This window comes from Ursus americanus, chromosome 30 (genome assembly GCF_024610735.1).
Source record: "Ursus americanus isolate L20-20 chromosome 30, mUrsAme1.1.p, whole genome shotgun sequence".
Taxonomy (NCBI): Eukaryota; Metazoa; Chordata; class Mammalia; order Carnivora; family Ursidae; genus Ursus; species Ursus americanus.
Genome location: NC_142156.1, coordinates 31,617,972 through 31,636,402, shown reverse-complemented (window position 1 = coordinate 31,636,402; position 18,431 = coordinate 31,617,972). Strand labels below are relative to the sequence as shown.

Genomic DNA, 18,431 nt, shown 5'->3' with positions numbered 1-18,431 from the left:
TTTCATGAACTTTGTTTCAGTCGTGTGCCTATAGTGTGCACTGTGAAAGAGAAAGAAGGAAGGTAATTTAGTAACACTTTCCCTGTTAGGGAATGACAAGGGCTTATTGACTTAGCCTACACGCTCCTTGGTTGGATTCATTTGTCTGTACAAGCTTTGTTTTCACTTTCTTCATTTGCTGTGTTCTTTGGGAGATTAAGATTTTAGGGAAACGACTAGTTGCATAATTGTAAAATGGAAATTTTGATTAAATTTAAAATGTTGATTTCTGTTTCCTACTATTTCCGTGTTCTACTAACTTTGTTTTGTCTGTCAGACTTTGTGCATAATATGCTCTTCCTGTCAGGATGAATGCCAACTGCGGACAGGGTTCAGAATTCTGATGGGCGCTTGCTTGTGGGCTCTTCACATAGAGGTGATGTTTGTTCAGGTTTGGAAAGATGTAGTGACTCTAGTCTGTGTAAGTCCTGTCTTCGTTAAGAAAGTAAGTTCATCCTTCCCAAAGTTGTGTGCAGTTACAACCAAATGTTCACACACTTAGAAAATAGATTTTGCAATAATAGGTGCACTATCCTTGAAAGGTGTCATATGCCATTACTTTTGACATCATGATATTCTGAGAGGAACTATTTTTTTAACTGGCAGTTCTTAAAAGGAAGTGGTGAATGATCTGTTAAAATATGTTTGCTGTGGGGCCATTCTTGGACAGTGAAGCCAATAGTCTTCAGTGAGTTTAAGAGGTGGTGTTTTCCCTCATGCTAATCACACATCTTTAGCACATGGCAACCAGGCAGAACACATCTAGTCTGTCTGTCCTGGTGCTTGTCGTCCTGGCCTGATGACAGCCTTGTCAGGCTTGTAGCCTGAGGGAGGAAGTGTGCTGGTCTGTTTGGGGCTGCCATTGCAGGGGGGTGGGGGAGAACAGGTCCTGAGGAAGTGATGTTGAAGCTGGACCCGAAGGATGATGAAGGTAGCCAGGCTGCAGCGGGAATGGAGGAGGAGAACAGGAGGTGGGGGAGCAGCTTGTGCCAATGTTTGAGGAACTCCAGAAACTGCCAAGGCAGCTCGTGTGTAGAGAGCAAGGGAGGGGTGGAAGAGAGCGTGGCTGCAAGCTGGACAGTATAGGCAGTACCTGTCTGCATCCTTCCCACACTCTTAGAAATGTCTGGTGCTTCCTTGTTGCTCTCAGACTCAAGTCCACATACCAGGTAAGGAAGGCACTTGTTGGTCACGATCAGCTTCATCTTCCCTTCAAAGCCTCTTTTCCTGCTGGTCTGATTTCCATATGCCCTGTGTTGAGGCCACACTGTTTTGTAATTCGAATATCCTTATACCTTTGTTCTCATTGTTTCTGGCCAACATACTGTTCCCACTTCTCTTCTCTACTAGTAAAGCCCAGCTTAATGTCATTGAAGACCTCCCTGCTGCCTGAAATGAAAGTGAATGGCTTCTCACTCTGTGGTTTGATGATACTTCATCATTCTTATTGTAATTGTCCAATCCTCATTGTCTCTGGTTGTGTACATGTATGGCTTCCTCACTATTTGGTAGGAACATAAGGACGAGGCTTTGATTTAGTGTGTACTTCTAGACCGACATAGGGGATATTTGAATTTTGGTTGAATTGCGTCAAAGAGGTAAGTAGCAGTGGGTGATTTAGAAGCATTCATCTGTGTCAAATCTTATCCCTAGAAATCAAACATTGAGTGAAATGTTTTCCCGCATTCCTTGTCTACAGAAGCTCTTTTGTAGATGTGGGCTCCTCGGGGAATTATTAGAGTACCCTGGGCTGAGAAAGAAGGATGAGCCTGGGGGCGGGGTGCGGGGGGTTGGGGGAGAAGAAGGGGCGAGCTCACCTTCCTGCTACCTTTGTGACTTCAAAGTTTGGTGTCTGATGTCTTTATTTTGACCCTTCCCATTTTATGCAGAGCATCTTTTAAGAACATCTTCAACCAGCCGACCCGCCTCTCTGCCCAGAGTTCCTGCCATGGAAAGTGCCAAGACCATCTCAGGTGATGACTTTTTATCTGGAATTTCCTTTAGAAAAGGAAGTTGTAGTATTGGTACTAAATGCTTTCTCTTTAGACTTGTTTAACTTTTCTTGCCTCTTTGGCTCTTGAGTTGATTATTTTTCTTTTTTTTTTAAGATTTATTTATTTTTATTTTAGAGAGAGAATGCATGAGCAGGGGGTGGAGAGGGTCAGAGAGAGAGAAACTCAAGCAGACTACCCACCGAGCGAGGAGCCTGAAGTGGGGCTCAGTCTCAGTACCCTGAGATCATGAGCTGAGCTGAAATCAAGAGTCAGACGCTTAACCGACTGAGCCACCCAGGTGCCCCTTGAGTTGATTATTTTTCACTCTGAATTTCTCCTGTTGTATCTTCCAGATTCTATACAAATCACATTTCATGACTGTGATTTTAAAATAAAACAGGGGCACCTGGGCGGCTTAGTTGGTAAACATCTGCCTTTGGCTCAGGTCATGATCCCAAGGTCCTGGGATCAAGCCCCATGTTGGGCTCCCTGCTCATGAAGAGATTGCTTCTCCCTCTCCCTCTGCAGCTCCCCCTGCTTGTGCTTTCTCCCTCTCTCTCAAATAAATAAACAAAATCTTGAAAAAAAAATAAACTCTCAAAGATCGATCATTCCATTTATTTAATAAATATTTATGAAGGGCCTAGAGTGGGTTAGATGTTGTGCCAAAAATATAGCTTGATACAAAGTTAGTATAGCTGTGAAAGATTAGGATATCCATCGCAAGGTATGTTGTGACTGTTATTTCAGAGCACACCAGAAATTCTCCGGAAGCCAGATTTTTCCAGTATGATAAAGCCATCCTACAATGATGAATTTGACAGGCTTCCCTTGTCTCCTAGGGCTCCCTCCAGTTTATCAGTTGCTCACATTCTTTTCCCTTTGTGGCCCTTATTTACCCTTTATAACTGAACTAGAAATTAGACCAGGTAAGGAGAATTCCTATAACACTGCCGCATACAGTTAACCTTACACTTGTACGGGGATTTAAGTTAGTACAGTTTTTAGACGTCATAGCCAGGTCTTTATGGTAGCGGGAAGTCCAGCCAAAATTACCATCTCAGAGCCTTTTCTTCTCACAGAGTCCTTCCGATTCTTTCTCAGTTTCCTCTATTTTATATAAAATGATGAAAGGTGTTCTCAGCCAGCTTTGTAGCACATCACTTAAACTGTTGATTTAAGGTATACGAAGATCTGACATTGGAAGAAAAAACAAGAATAATTATAAAATTATGTCAGAAATATGTATAAATACATCATTCTAATGTAATAGGAGAAAGCATCTCTCTCCTCTGGATCTTTACAGACATCACTTTACTAATGCAGAATTATGTTCTGCTTGTGGCTATCCTAAAATCTCCAAGAACATTTTAGTCAATAAAAGTGGGGGGGCCATTTCAGTCATCGGGGAAGAATTACTGATGTACAGCATTGATTACAGCCAGCTCGGGGCACCTGCACATCCAGCATCTTCTGATGTGAGAGCGTGTGTGTCCGAGACCAGGACTTTTGGCCCATATCTCCCCTCTCCCCACACTCAGTCCAGGGCCATGAGCATCTGTGCCTAGTCAGTGCCTCCTTGCTAGAAAGTGGCTTTTGTTGTGGCTTTGTTACCAACGGCTGAAGCACTTAGCGTTTCTCAGAAGTTTCTGTAGTTCTGACAAGGTGTGATGTCTTACTGTGCTAGCCTTTCAAAATAGAACTTTCCTGATTGCTCTGTCTCTCAGTAGTTGACTTGATACCTTTTGGTTTTCTGTTTGTCTCACTGGTTTATGTTTTAGGAAACATGGCCTGACCCAGAATTAAGTGTGGCCCTGTAATGAAGTATCTTTCCTTTCTTTCCTTTTAATGGTATCTTGGCTAAGTTGAGCAGGGTTGTGTTTATTTTAGTTAAGAACGAGTAGTTGCCAGGTATTGCTTTAATTAGCCTTTGGTTTTCATTGTATTTGTGATTAAACAAACATTTCTGGAATACTCACTGTGTGCTAGGTAGGTTCTGTGAGTGTTAGTGGGGATGGATAAGACACACTCCCACCTTCAGGGAATATGGGGTTCAGTGCATATCTCATCTGCTGTACCTTTTTTACAGTTTTCTTAGTGAAAGAAATAAATCCTTTCAAGTTACCAGCTAAAGAAAATGTTAGTTTTTCCTCCTAAATGGAAATTTTTGCTCTTTCTGGAACCTGCTGAAAAAAATAACTCAACTTAAAAGTGTTTTATAAATGTTTTTCTGCATTTATATGAAACACATAATGACTATTTCTCACAATCAGTGTCTCGACGAAGTAGTGAAGAGATGAAACGAGACATCTCTGCACCTGAGGGAGCATCGCCAGCCTCTCTTATGGCTATGGGAACCACGTCTCCACAGCTTTCCCTGTCCTCCTCTCCCACGGCATCCGTCACCCCCACTACCCGAAGTCGGATAAGGTAGAGAACAGTTAACGCTGATGCATTTCATGCATGCCTCTCCTGGCCTTTGGAGATTGGTGATCAGGTTGTAAAAGCATGGCAGTCGAGCACTGGTGTTTTTCTTTGTGTCTTATTAAGTGTTTTCTCATCTCTTCTGGGCCCAGAATTGGGTAAGATGGTATAATAAAAAGCAAGGCAACGTGAAAGAGACGGTTCCTTTTCCCAAAAGTAAGCGTTGTGGAATTGGAATACTGGGCACGGGTGGAGGGTTAGGGAAGGCTTCTGAGAGGGTTGGCGTCTGGGTGGGGAGAGTAGACTGGCATTGTCGGCAAGGTCAGTGACATGAGCCAGTGTACGGAAGGGTGAGTAACTGAGGGTTGGGGGAGCTGTGGGTAGATGGTACTGCACATGCACAGAGGATGGGTACAGAAGGCCAGAGGAAGGTGTAGACCTACCACATCCAGGGACCGTGGAAGAAAAGATTGACAGTAGGGTGTGGCTAGGCATGGAACCTCTTTATAGTCCAATTGAATCACTTGGCTGTGGTTGGTAGCTATAAAGTGGGGTAAGTAAATCAATGTAAGAAGGTGATTTGAGGATTCTTCTGTTGTGGACAAAAGTGGGGGAACACAACTAAAATGACATTATGATGTTTCCGGGACAAAGATACCAAGCCCGGATCAGAATGATAGCAGTGGAAATGGTGAAGGGAGGTTTGGACTCAGGAGGCTTTTCAAAGGAAAAGATGATTGATTCTTGGCAACAGATTTCTAGAAAAGGAATGAAAGAAGGAGGGATACCAAAGGGGACTCTGATTATTTTAGATGGAAGCTGAGAACATGATGCCACGTTGATACCTGATAAGCAATACCTGAAAATGGAGTACTGTATTTTATTCATATTCCTCTTATGTCAGAAGCCATTTGGGACTAAGAAGTAGTTATCATTTACAGAATAAAAACAGATGTCAGAAATGTGAAGCATACATTGTCTATAGGGATGAGGAAAAGTGTCGAGGTGTATTGAGAAGAATTGAAGGAGGGACAGAACTTTAGCTTTATATTGACTTATAGGTTTGAGGATAAAATGGAATAGTTGGCCTCTCAAACTCAAATTATATCCTTGCATTTAAAGCCCTGCCTCTAGTTAGGGGCCCTGCCTCTTAGAATAGTGGTCCCATAAACAGTGTGCCATCAGACCAAGTAGGGGTGCAGTGGTGAGGGTAGCTCTCGCTCTGGCCAGGCTGATGCAGGGAGAGCACTGTCCATGCTTGTCTCCATCCTGGGTAGTAGGCTACCTGCAGTGTGCCTGTGGGAAAGGTACCCCACCCACTCTTCCTGGCTTCCCTACTCAGAAGCTGTCATTTTCAACAAGGCGCTCCTGGGAAGTGTCCTCCTCTTACAATGAACAAGTTATGAGAGATGACCCTCCAGCTCTGGAAGGATCTTTTTTTGCAGCTTCCCATTGTAGTCCATAGAATTGCTCTTCTTTGATACTTTTTAAGCTGTTTCTAGAAACAAACAGACCTGGTGTGAACCAGAATAAACTTTTCACGTTGATTATAGTTGTTTTATTTTGAGCATGATGGAGGTTAATTTATTTATTTTTTTATTTTTTGGCTTTTTTGTGTTCATTCACATATCTTAACTTTATCTTCATTCTCTTTTCCTGTGTTCGGTAGTATCATAACACACTTCTTTGAACTTTTTAAACCAGAGCAGGGGTCTGGTGGGCTGGCATGCAAGCGTAAATGTATATTTCTTTAAGGCAGCAAATTTCACAGCTTGTTGGAAAGTTTTGTATTTTACTTCCGGTTCTAAGATAAATCAAACCGGTCCTGCTTCAGTGCACCTCTCAGTTGTAAAAGCTTCCATTCTAAAATGTATACTCTTTTACTTCCTAACATATCTTGAAGGGTGAATACAGACAGAATCAATACACTGAAGAATACTAAGCCACTTGTAACATAATAACCTTTAGGACACTTATTGGACTAAGTTTACGGGGTGTGGGGTAGAATCTCTGCTTTATTTATAAAGTAATCACTAAAAACTAGACCAGGCTTTCAAGGGTATACCACTTGTGAGGGAGCAGGTTATTTTAGATGCACTCTCACTCCAGGGAGTCCTAAAGTAGTTACTAAAAGGAAAGATTTGGTCCAGGATAAGTAGGGTTGTATGCCTCCCTTGTGTCAACACCAGAGTGATCCCAAAATCTTTTTTTGATTCATTGCCTCGTCTAGAGCAGGATATTTGTTCTGCCTCCAAGGAAATTGACAGTGCCCAAAACTACCCTACCTATATTTTTAAGAAATGAGTTATAAATAGCCATTGTTGGATTTTTTTCTTTCTTCCTTTCCTTTCATTTCCTTTCGTTTCGTTTCCTTTCCTCTCCTCTCATCTCCTCTCCTCTGTCTCCCTCCCTCCCTCTCTCTCTCTTTCTTTTCCTTCCTTCCTTCCTTCCTTCCTTCCTTCCTTCCTTCCTCCTTTCCTTTTCTCTTCTCTTTTCTTTTTTCTTTTTTCTTTTCTTTTCTTTTCTTTTCTTTTCTTTTCTTTTCTTTTCTTTTCTTTTCTTTTCTTTTCTTTTCTTTCTTCTTCTGTGGCATACCTATGTTATAGTAAACTCTGAAGTTCCTTGATGGAGCAGGGACCCTGCGTTGTTCACTACTCATTGCCCAGCACTTGCACACTACCTGGCAAAGTGGTGTATAAGGAGGTTTTGAACAAGTGAGTAAATTTACAGAAAAATCCCATTTTTCTGCACAAGATAAAATTCTAATTAGGTAGAGTCAATAAAGAGCAGTATAACGTAGCCGTAAACACATTTGAGATATTTTATGGATGTTTGTTGCCATCCGTTGTGTTATCTGCTTCCCCCAGTTGTAAGCACCTTGAAGGTAGGAACCATGCCTTATAATCCTTCACCTTGCATAATCTTGCCCTTTGTATTTACAGTAAGCGATTTGTTTTTAAGAAAGAGGAAATGATTGAGGACATAAAAGGTTGGAAACAAAAATGAGTAAAATAAAACTAAAGCATAAAGATTACAGAAGGGTAAGATATTGGGTGAAAGGCAGCCGTGACAGCTTTCAGATGCTGCCAGTTATTTTTTCCCCCTTCTGAGTGTTCTGGAGTGCATTCCATTAATTGTGAATGCACACTGTACTGAATCTTTGCCAGTTTCCGTGTGGATAATAGAGTTCCTCCCTTCAGACAGCAGAAACCCCCAACAGTGGTGGGTCTGTGAGGGCCCTGTAAAAACTGAGAAGTAAAATCAAATGAGTGAAACGATACATCTTGCCAATAGATGTCTTAGTGTGTGCAATTATCCTATTCGAAAACGCAGCGGACACTGTTCTCTTCTTGCTGGGATTTCTGGTTTATAATGGAGCTCAAATAAAAAATATTTTAACTTTGGGTTCCTTGTTCTCACTTAGGGAAGAAAGGAAGGACCCTCTGTCAGCATTGGCAAGAGAATATGGAGGTTCAAAGAGGAATGCCTTGCTGAAGTGGTGTCAGAAGAAAACAGAAGGCTACCAGGTAATCAATGATGTGATTCCTCTGTCCCACATGAGCAGTGGCCACACCAGGTGCTGGAGTGTCAGAGCTTGCTACATATCTCACATTAAGATGGGGAATCCCGTGCTGAATTTTAAGAGCACATTCAGCACAAAGTCTATCCCAAACTCGGCTGGGTGTCACTTGGACAGCATCGGTTTTTACCTTCCAGAGTGGCTGATTTTTGCAGCACTTTTATTCAGCTGTTCTAACACTTTCTTCATTAAGTCCTGTTAACTGCCTTCATTGAGGTCTCATCTGGACTAAGAGTAAAAATATATTTATTTTGCTTTAAATTAATATTTTCATTAATGGTTAAAATTATAAATTTTATGTTATATATTTTATGTGTATTTTACTGCAATAAAAAATTACTTAGCAAAAAAAATAAAAGTAGAGCCCCGCATCAGGCTCCTCCACTGGGAGCCTGCTTCTTCCTCTCCCACTCCCCCTGCTTGTGTTCTCTGTCTCTCTGTCAAATAAATAAAATCTTTTAAAAATTTTTAAAAAATAAATAAAAATAAAAGTAAATGATCGAGATATAAGTAAATAGAAAATCAGCAAGGACATATAAGACTTGAACTTGATACTAGATACTATATGTAGGTGTGTATATATGTATGTATGTATATATGTGTTTGTGTGTGTGTATACATATATATATACGCATATACATAACATATATATATATATATATATATAACTGGACCTACCCAACCACAGCAGAATCAAAGATTCTTCTCAGGTGCACATAGAACATTACAAGATAGGGTATATGTTGGGTCATAAAATTTCTCAGTAAATTTGAACAAAGATTGAGATTATATTGAGTATCTTTTCTGGAATGAAATTAGAAATGTATAACAGAAGGAAAAATTCACAACTAAGTGGAAATTAAACACAGTTTAATTCTAAATAACCAGTGGGCCAAAGAATAAATCACAAGGGGAATTAGAAAATAAGGAGAGTGAAAGTGAAACACAACGTACTGAAACTTATAGGTGTTGAGAGCAGCTCTCTGAGAGAAGTTTATAGCCATAAACACCTACCTTTAAAAAGAAAAATCTCAAATCAGTAACCTGACCTTTCACTTTAAGAAAGTAGAAAAAGAAGAGTAAAGTTAAACCAAAGCAATCAGAAGGAAAGAAATAAAGATTAGAGCGTGCAAAACAGTAGAAAAGATTAATGAAACCAAAAGCTGGTTCTCTGAAAAGATCTACAAATTGACAAACCTTTAGCTAGATGGACAAAGGAAAAAAGAGAGCAGACTGAAAATCAGGAATAAAAGAGGGGACATTCCTAGTGACCTCACAGAAATAAGGAATACTTATTTACTTAGTAAATAGTAATAATAATAATAAATAATAGGAATACTTAAAAGGAAATACTATGACTAGCCGTATACTGACATATTGGATAATGTAGATGTAAAAGGACAAATTCTTGGAAATCCACTATCAAAAATTGCTCTAGAAGGGGGCACCTGGGTGGCTCAGTCGGTTGAGTGTCTTGGTTTCATGACTCTTGGTTTCAGCTCAGGTCATGATCTCAGGGTCCTGGGATCAAGCCCTGTGTCAGGCTCCATGCTCAGTGCGGAGTCTGCTTGTCCTTCTCCTTCTCCCTCTGCTCCTCCCCCCCTCAAATAAATAAATAAAATCTTTAAAAAAAAAAGACTCAAGAAGAAAGAAAATCTGAATAGATCTATAACAACAAAAGAGATTGAATTAATAATCAAAACACTTCTAATAAGGAAAAGCCTAGGACCAGATAGCTTCATTGGTGAATTCTACCAAATGCTTAGAAGAATTAATGCCAGCCTTTCTCAGACTATTCCAAAAATAAAAGAGAGACCACTTTCTGACTCATTCTGTAAGGCCAATATTACCCTGATAACCAAGCCAGAAAAAAAATGTCAAAAGAAAACTATGAGTCAATATTCCTTATGCAAAAATTCTCGACAAAATACTGGCAAACAATCCAGGAGTAAATAAAAAGAATCATACACCATGACCAGAAATACAAGATTAGTTCAATATATGATAATTGATCAGTATAATATACATCTCAATAGAATAAAGGGGGGGGAACCCCAAGATAATCTTGTCGGTAGGCACAGAAAGAATATTTGGCAAAATTAAAAACCCATTTATGATTAAAAAAAATGAGCAAATTAGGAATAGAAGGGAACTTTCTCAGTCTGTTGAAGGGCATCTGTGAAAAACCTGCAGTTGACAGCGTACTTCATGGTGAAAGACTTTGGAAGCTTTCCCTCAAGATCAGGAACAAGAAGGGATGTCCACCCTTACCACTTCTATTCAGTATTCTCCTGAAAGTTCTAGCTAGAGCAGTTGAGCAAGAGAAAGAAAGAAAAGTTATTGAAAAGGAATAAGTAAAATCATTTCTGTTTGCAGATGACGTGATTTATATCTAGAAAACCTTAAAGAGTTAACATGCAAACTGTTAGAGCTAATAAACATTCAGCTAAATTGCAGGGTGCAAGGTCAGTGTACTAAAATCACTTGCATTTCTTTCTTTCTTTTTTTTTTTTAAAGAGAGAGTGACATGGGGGGGACAGAGAGAATCCTTTTTTATTTATTTATTTTTTTCAGATTTTATTTACTTGAGAGAGAGCAAGCAGGAGGAGGGGCAGAGGGAGAGGGAGAAGCAGACTCCCCGCTGAGCAGGGAGCCTGATGCGGGGCTAGATCCCAGGATCCTGGGACCATGACCCAAGCCAAAGGCAGATGCTCAACCAACTAAGCCACCTAGGCATTCCGAGAAAGAGAGAATCCTAAGCGGGCTCTATGCCCAGCACAGAGTCCAATGCGGGGCTAGATCTCACAACCCTGAGATCATGACCTGAACTGAAATCATGATCTGAGCTGAAATCAAGAGTTGGACACTTAACTAACTGAGCCCAGGTGCCCCATCACTTGTATTTCTATATACTAGTAATAAAAGCTGCAAATGAAGTTAAGACAATACTTCTATTTACAGTAGCATCAAAAAGAATAAAGTACTTAAAAAAAAGAATAAAGTACTTAGAAATAAATTTAACCAAGTGGAGGACAAGGCGTGTACACTGAAAACTATAAAACATTGCTGAAAGAAATTAAAGAAAATCTAAATAAATGGCAAGACATACCAAGTTCATGGATTGGAAGGTTTGATGCATGCTACAACATGAATGAACTTTGAAAATAATATGCTAAGTGAAAGAAGCCAGACAGGAAGCTCCAGCATAAAACATTTCAATACTGCAGATCTAAAAGCAGGCATAAAACAGATACTCTCAGCTTTGATGAATGTCAAGAGGATCAATGCTGATGGCTACAAGTTTGATCTAAGACTGAAATCTCAAGCATGAATCAATATTGCACAACCACTTGATTTTTTTTCATTATGGTTTTTTTAATCGAAATATTCACATAAGATACAATTTACCCAAGATATACATTTTAGTGGCTTTTGGTAAATTCACGGAGTTTCGTAAAACTAACCACAGTCAGTTGTTTTTTTTTTTTAAGATTTTATTTATTTATTTGGGAGAGAAATAGAGCGTGAGCAGGGGGCAGAGGGAGAAAGAAGCAGGCTCCCAGCTGAGCAGGGAGCCGCATGTGGGGCTGGATCCCAGGACCCTAGGATCAGGACCTGAGCCAAAGGCAGAGGCTTAACCGACTGAGCCACCCAGGTGCCCCTTCAATTTTAGAATATTCTCATCAATCCAGAAAAATCCTGTAACCATTAGCAGTCAGTCCTTACTTGCTCTTTAGGCAAGCACTAATATACTTTCTATTGCCATGTATTTGTCTATCCTGGACATTTCATATAAATGGAATTACACAGTATGGGGACCTTTGTGACTGGCTTCTTTCATTTAGAATCATGTTTTCAGGGTTCATCCATGTTGTAGCTTGTGTTGTCAGTACTTTATTCCTTTTTATGACCAAATAATATTCCATTGTTTGGCTATACCACATGTTTTCCATTCATCTGTTGATGGACATTTTGGTTGTTTTGGCTATTACGTTTATGCTGCAGTGAACACTGTGTATAAGTTTTTGCATGGACATAAGTAATTTTCCTCATCCTCCTGTCCATCTTCTACTCTGCTGCCAGACTGGTTTGAAATTGTGATCTGGAAGCTACTTCCTCTTTGCTGTGCTAACCTCAGTATGGAGAACAAGACCCCTTGTGATCAATCTGGTCCTTGATAGCCTTTTTGACTCTTCATTCTGGTGAACTCCCCAGTCTCACCTTGGTCCCAAATGCCTCCCCATCCTCTCACTCCACTCCTTCCATCTGGGGACTGTCTGCTCCTTCAGTTTAGAAAACAGCAACCTTGCAAAATAGTTTGTGCCCCTGCTTCAGCCCTGCAGGAGTTTATCCTTTACACGTTCCACTCCCTCCTCACAGAAACGACGGAGCCAAGTTCTTCCTTGACTTCAGGACAGTGTTTGCTGTATTTCAGGGCATATTCTTTGGGGGTCTTTGCATCTCTAGTTCATTTTCCATGTGTTCCCAAACTCCACAGGGTGTATCACAGGGGTACTGAAGTTGTCAGTTTGCATGTCTGTTTTCCTTTCTAGACTTGTGAGCTCGTTTTTGCCATTCTAGTGTCTGGTGTAAGGCTCGGCACATGTCAAAGCTGACTGAGCTATGTATTGAATGTAATGGAATACATTAGAGGTCCATTTTTAGAACTGGGGTTCTCAACCCTGTGTGTAAAAAAAAACTGTGAAGATTGTGGGGAAAATGCAGATTCCTGAAAACCATACCTAAAGATTTGTGATTCTAGAGGTATAAAGTGAGACCCTGGGATCTGCATTTGTACAGGTACTGATGCCTAGATCACACTGAGAATCACACATAGAGTAGTAATTAAGGCCATGGACTTGAGTGTCAGCTCTCCCCTACTGTGTGACCTCATGCAAATTACTTAGCTTCTTTGAGCCTCACTTTTCTCTTCCGTAAAATGGAGGAGTAACTGAGGCAGCCATGCACATTTTCTAGCATGTCTTATGTATTTAATAGATTTTTAAATTATTATTTTCTTTGATGGCATTGGGTGTTGTCTGGTAACATAAACTCTACATTTTCTTAGACTGCTATGTCAGTTGAGTAATTTTAGGTAATTATAGATTACCTCCCCTTGGTTATAGAACTTTGCCATGTATCAGGTTGATGAAAAAGTTCAATAATCAAGTTGATAGCTATGATTCAAGCATTAAATCAGTGATTTAACAATAGTCTCTTGGTTCCTTCCCACCCAGATTCTCTGGCTCTGTGATTTTAAGGGACATTGTATTGGTTAAAGAAAAAATACACACAATTCTGGGGGGAGCGAGGGGGAGAAGAGAAGCTAATCCGGGGATGCTTTGAGGAAAGCCTCAGGGGGGCCTCGAGGTCTGTGGAGTTTTCCAAACTCCATGTGGTGCCTAGGCATTTGCAGTGTGGGAAACGGTCACGCCCTGTTGGCATCTGTCCATGTTTGTACCCACGAGGAAACCCTTGAGGTTTAGGTGAACGTGGGATTTGTCGTGCAGCTGGTTCCATATGGTTCCCCCATTAAGACTTTTAGAAATGGGCATACCAAAAGATTTCCTCTTATCTTTCTGCTGTGTTGAGTAGACATTACACAGACACCCTGCCCGTAGTGCTGCTGGTATAAAGAAGCATTTATTAAGAGGTACTCCAACTGTTAAAAAAACAAAAACATACAAATCAATTCAAAATCTTAAAAACTTCAATTAATAATTTTAAGGTTTTTTTCATTTAGTGGGTGCTTACAGTACAAGAGGAAATATGCAAAGCAAAATAGTTAACATACAAAAAGAAAAACCTTTCTGGATACTAGACAGTCTTATGCTACAAACTTAATTTCCCCTTTCTTTACTTCCTATGGACACCTCGATAATGGTGTATATGTATGGCTTTTTTGTTTGGCTCGCTTTTGTTTCCTTCAAGACAGATCTCTATTCTTGCTGTTTAAAAGTAGATAGGATGCTGGTTCCTTTATTTCAAAATCTGTGAGTTAAAATTGGACCGTCTGAAATGCATAATCTTTTTGTAAATGGAAAGATGTATCTGATAGAGCTCTTAATTTGTCAAGAGCCATATAAGAACTGCCAGAACCCTTTCCTTCTCTATCTGTAAATATGGATGAGCATACCCATCCTTTGGAGCCAGCAGTTTGGGACCAATTTTTTTTGGTGTCTGACTACTTGTAGTCTGCAGGAAAGGGCAGGTTGTGACACTTGACTAGCTCATGAGACCAGGAGCTGTTACGTGACACTCAGCGCATACTGCTCTCTCGGGCCCCAGATGTAGCATTAATGCTTGGACCATGCATGCTTTATGTCGTAGGAGCTGTCTCATCAACGGAGATAGATTCCCTAATACCATATCATCTTCCTTTAACTCTCTTAAGAGTCATCCTAAAATAATTGTGCTAATCACTGTAACTTCATTAACTATCCATTACAAAACAAGCCCTTGTGAGTTTGCCTTTTATCTAACAAGTACATTTTCTCTTTTAAATTGTGTCCTGCTGCTTATTGTTTACTGAAGTTATAGAATACTAGAGTTATTACTGTTGAAAGGGGCTTGGCATTCTGATTTACTGTCAGGTTTACAAATGTGAGACTGAAAAGCCCCACAGGATAAATGATGGCCTCAAGGCTGTCTCATGAGTCCATGGCATCACATAAACAACCTTCACCACTATTGCTTTAAGGATTAAATCTTCCTTGTTTTTTAAATTAGTGCCTCATTTTGTACCCATTATGTTTTTATTTATTTTTCTACAGTTACACTTTTAAATTTAATTTAAATATGCAATTAACATTAATAATTCTTAAGTGCTTATAGGAAAAAGTGCTAATCCATTGTCCTATTTCATAACCTCTGTAATTTCTGCTTCCCAGAGGCAACTGCTTTCAGTTCTTCTGGCTGTTCGGGTAGGGACTGACAATATCAGATTGATAAGATAACCAAGAAAATAATTTATACTTTCAGTATATTTTCTTCAATTCTGAAATTTGAATTTAGCAGCCTCTGGCTTACCGTTATTTTTTTGTTCTGGAAAAACCTAACTGAATATAGTCAAGGGACCTCTAAAGGTTAATTTAAGAGAGCTTTACTTTGGATGAAAAATCTTTGTTTTCTGATAAAATGCCAGATTAGTTAATCCAAAGGATAATGAAATCACTTAATCTAGTACAAAATTGTTTTAGTAAATGAAAAAAAAAAGCTTTTAGAACTGCCTGAGGTAATTTAATCTCAAACACTAAGAATGCACAGTTTTATTGAGGGATTTGCTCATTAATGCTTGGGCTAGAGAAGATTGTACATGTCTTAGTGGCGATCATTGGAGGCAGAAGAACTGACAGACTTGAATAATTTGGAAGTAATGTTTTATGTGCTGTGCTTTATTTGCTTTCTAGCAGTTTTTCCTGATACAAAAATTAACTTGTCAAATACATATGAAGGTGTGCGCCAGATAGCGCTCTGGGTGTTAAAGTGGAATAGGGAAATGAAAAGACAGTTTCTCTTCTCAGGAAGATTATGGACTAGTCTGTAAGAATACATCAGTAATTAAAACTAAATATGAACTTCTTCTGTTTAGGTAGAATATCAGGCCAGACTCTACTGAGAATTTTGTTTAAAATAATAGTGTGTGTGTGTGTGTGTGTGTGTGTGTGTGTGTATTTGAAGGCACTGGGGACTAACCTAGGCAGCTAGGATCAATGCGGCAGGAGCCAAAATTGCAGAAAGAAAACACATTGACTTGAGCCCCATACTTACCTCTGCTTTTTTAAACCCTTGAAGTATTGGCCAGCTCGGGGCATGAGGCAGAGAGCAAACAGAAAGCAGAGGTCCAGAGCTTGTTTCAGAATCTCTGAGTAGGGATGCTAAAATGCAAATTCAGAGCTACTAAGGCAGTCAATATTTGAGGGTCCTAAATCCCAGGGGAATACAATGCCAGAGTAGCGGACTCAACATTTGACTTAGCTTTTGCCCTCGAGGCTGTTTGTCAGGTCCTAAGTAAGGTGTACGGAGGCCCACTTAGGTTCCACAGAAGCTGCTGCCAGGAGGATAACTGCTTGAGCCCCATTTTATTGAAAAATCTCTCCCCATTGAATGGTGTTGGCACCCTTGTCAATTCATTTGACTATATACGCAGTTTACTTACTTATTTCCTTGACCTTTTAAAACCTTATGGTTTATCTCTGGTCTCTACGACTATACTCTCAGGGATCATTTCTATAGTTCTTTATTCTGCTCCATTGGTATATAGGTCTGCCTCTGCCAGTACTGCACAGTTGTCATCGCTGGAGCTATGCAGTAAGTTTGAAATCAGGAATTGTGAGTCTTCCAGCTTTGTTCTTATCTTTTCAAGACTGTTTTGACTCTTCAGGGACCCTCAAGATTCTATATGGCTTTTAGGAGGGTTTTGCTATTCCTCCAAAAAAAAATTGTCATTGGGACATCGGTAGGAATTGCATTGAATCTGTAGATCACTTTGGGTAATAATATATCATAATAGCATTGTCTTCCAGCCCGCGAACATGGGATGTCTTTACTTTCTTTCAGGAGTGTTTTGTGGGTTTTATCGTACAAGTCTTCCATCTCCTGGATTAAGTTGGTTCCTAATTGTTTTATTCTTTCTGGTGCTGTTGTAAATGGAATTATTTTGTCATTTCCTTTTTAGGTTGTTCATTGTTAGTGTATAGAAATGCAGCTGATTTTTGTGTGTTGACCTCGATCCTGCTACTTTGCTTAATTCATTAGATCTAACGGTTTTTGTGTATGGAATGTTTAGGGTTTTCTACATAGAAGATCATAACATCTACAGACAGATATAGATGTTATGGTATGGCATCTTCTTGCCTTTTATTTCTCTTTCTTCCCTGATTGCCCTGGCTAGAACTTCTAGAACTATATTGGGTAGAAGTGGCCAAAGTAGACATCCTTGGCTTGTTCTTCCTCAGCTTAGAAAAGAGCTTTCAGTTTTTCACCATTCAGCGTGATGTTTGCTGTGGGTTTTTCATAGATAGCTTTTTATTGTGTGGAGGTAGTTTCCTTCTATTCCGTTTTTCAAGTATTTTTATCATGAAAGGTTGTTGAATTTTGTCAGATGCTTTTTATATATCAACTGAGATGATCATGTCGGTTTTTCCCCTTCATTCTGTTAATGTGGTTAGTATATCGCAGTAATCAATTTTGTATGCTGTGAACCATCCTTTCATTCCAGGAATAAGTCCTACTTGGTTATGGTATATAATCCTTTTAATGTGCTGCTGAATTTGGTTTGCTAGTATTTTGTTGAGGATTTTTGCATCAGTGTTCATAAATACTGGTCTGGAGCATTGTTCTGCGGTTAGTGTCTTTGTCTGGCTTTGGTATCAGGGTAATGGTGGCCTCATGGAATGAGATAGAAAGTGTTTCCTCCTCTTTTTGGAGAAATTTGAGAAGAATTGGGGTTAGTTCTTTAAATGTTGGGTAGAATTCATCGGTGAAGCCATCAGGTCAAGGGCTTTTCTTTAGTGAGAGTTTTTTTGGTTACTGATTGAATTATCTTACTAGTTAAACATCTATTCAGATTTTCTGTTTGTTGTAATTCAGTCTTGATAGGTTTTGTGTTTCTAGGAATTTCCCCATTTCTTCTAATAATCCAATTTGTTGGCAGACAGTTGTTTATAGTACTCTGTTATAATCCTTTTCCTTTCCATAGACTTGGTAGTAATATTCTCACTCAGTTTCATTTCTGATTTTAATAATTTGAGGCTTCTTCTCTCTTTTTGCCTGAGTCAGTCTAACTAAAGGTTTGTCAATTTTGCTGACTTTTTAATGAGTCAACTTTTGATTTCATTGATTTTTTTCAATTGTTTGTCTATTTTCTTTTGTTTACCTCTGCTCTGATCTTTATTATTTACTTTCTTCTGCTAGCTTTGGGTTTAGTTTGTTCTTATTTTTTTAGTTCCTTAAGTTTTAAAGTTAGTTTGTTGATTTGAGATCTTTCTTATTTTTTAATGTGTAAGAGTTTATTGCTATAAACTTCCCCTAAACTGCTTTCTCTGTGTCCTGGAGGTTTTGGTATGTTGGGTTTTACTTTTCCTTTTTCTCTAATTATTTTCTAATTTCCCTTGTGAATTCTTCTTTGATCCATTATTTGCTTAAGATAATTTATTTTGAGTGGTAAACCAACCTTGCATTCTTGGGACAAACTCTTCTTAGTTATGATGTATTATCCTTTTCATTAGCAAGGCAAATTCAACTTGCTAAAATTTTGTTTAGAATTTTTGCATCTATGTCTATGAGGAATATTGGTCCGCAGTTTCTTTGTTAATAATGTGTTTACCAGGATTTGGTGTTAGTAATGTGGACCATAGAATAAGTTGGTAAGAATTCTTTCTTCTTCAGTTCTC

At 39.3% G+C, this 18,431-nt stretch overlaps 1 protein-coding gene across 3 annotated transcripts in view; it reads left to right on the top strand.

Annotated features, from left to right (window-relative positions):
• Nucleotides 1-18,431, top strand: part of SPECC1L (sperm antigen with calponin homology and coiled-coil domains 1 like) — a 121,538-nt gene that overhangs the window by 81,406 nt on the left and 21,701 nt on the right. For all 3 annotated transcript variants that reach the window (XM_045802473.2, XM_087857555.1, XM_087857554.1), the window contains exons 11-13: nucleotides 1,929-2,012; nucleotides 4,307-4,463; nucleotides 7,882-7,984. In XM_045802473.2, the coding sequence (XP_045658429.1) occupies nucleotides 1,929-2,012; nucleotides 4,307-4,463; nucleotides 7,882-7,984 (344 nt within the window). The remainder of the gene's footprint in view (nucleotides 1-1,928; nucleotides 2,013-4,306; nucleotides 4,464-7,881; nucleotides 7,985-18,431) is intronic.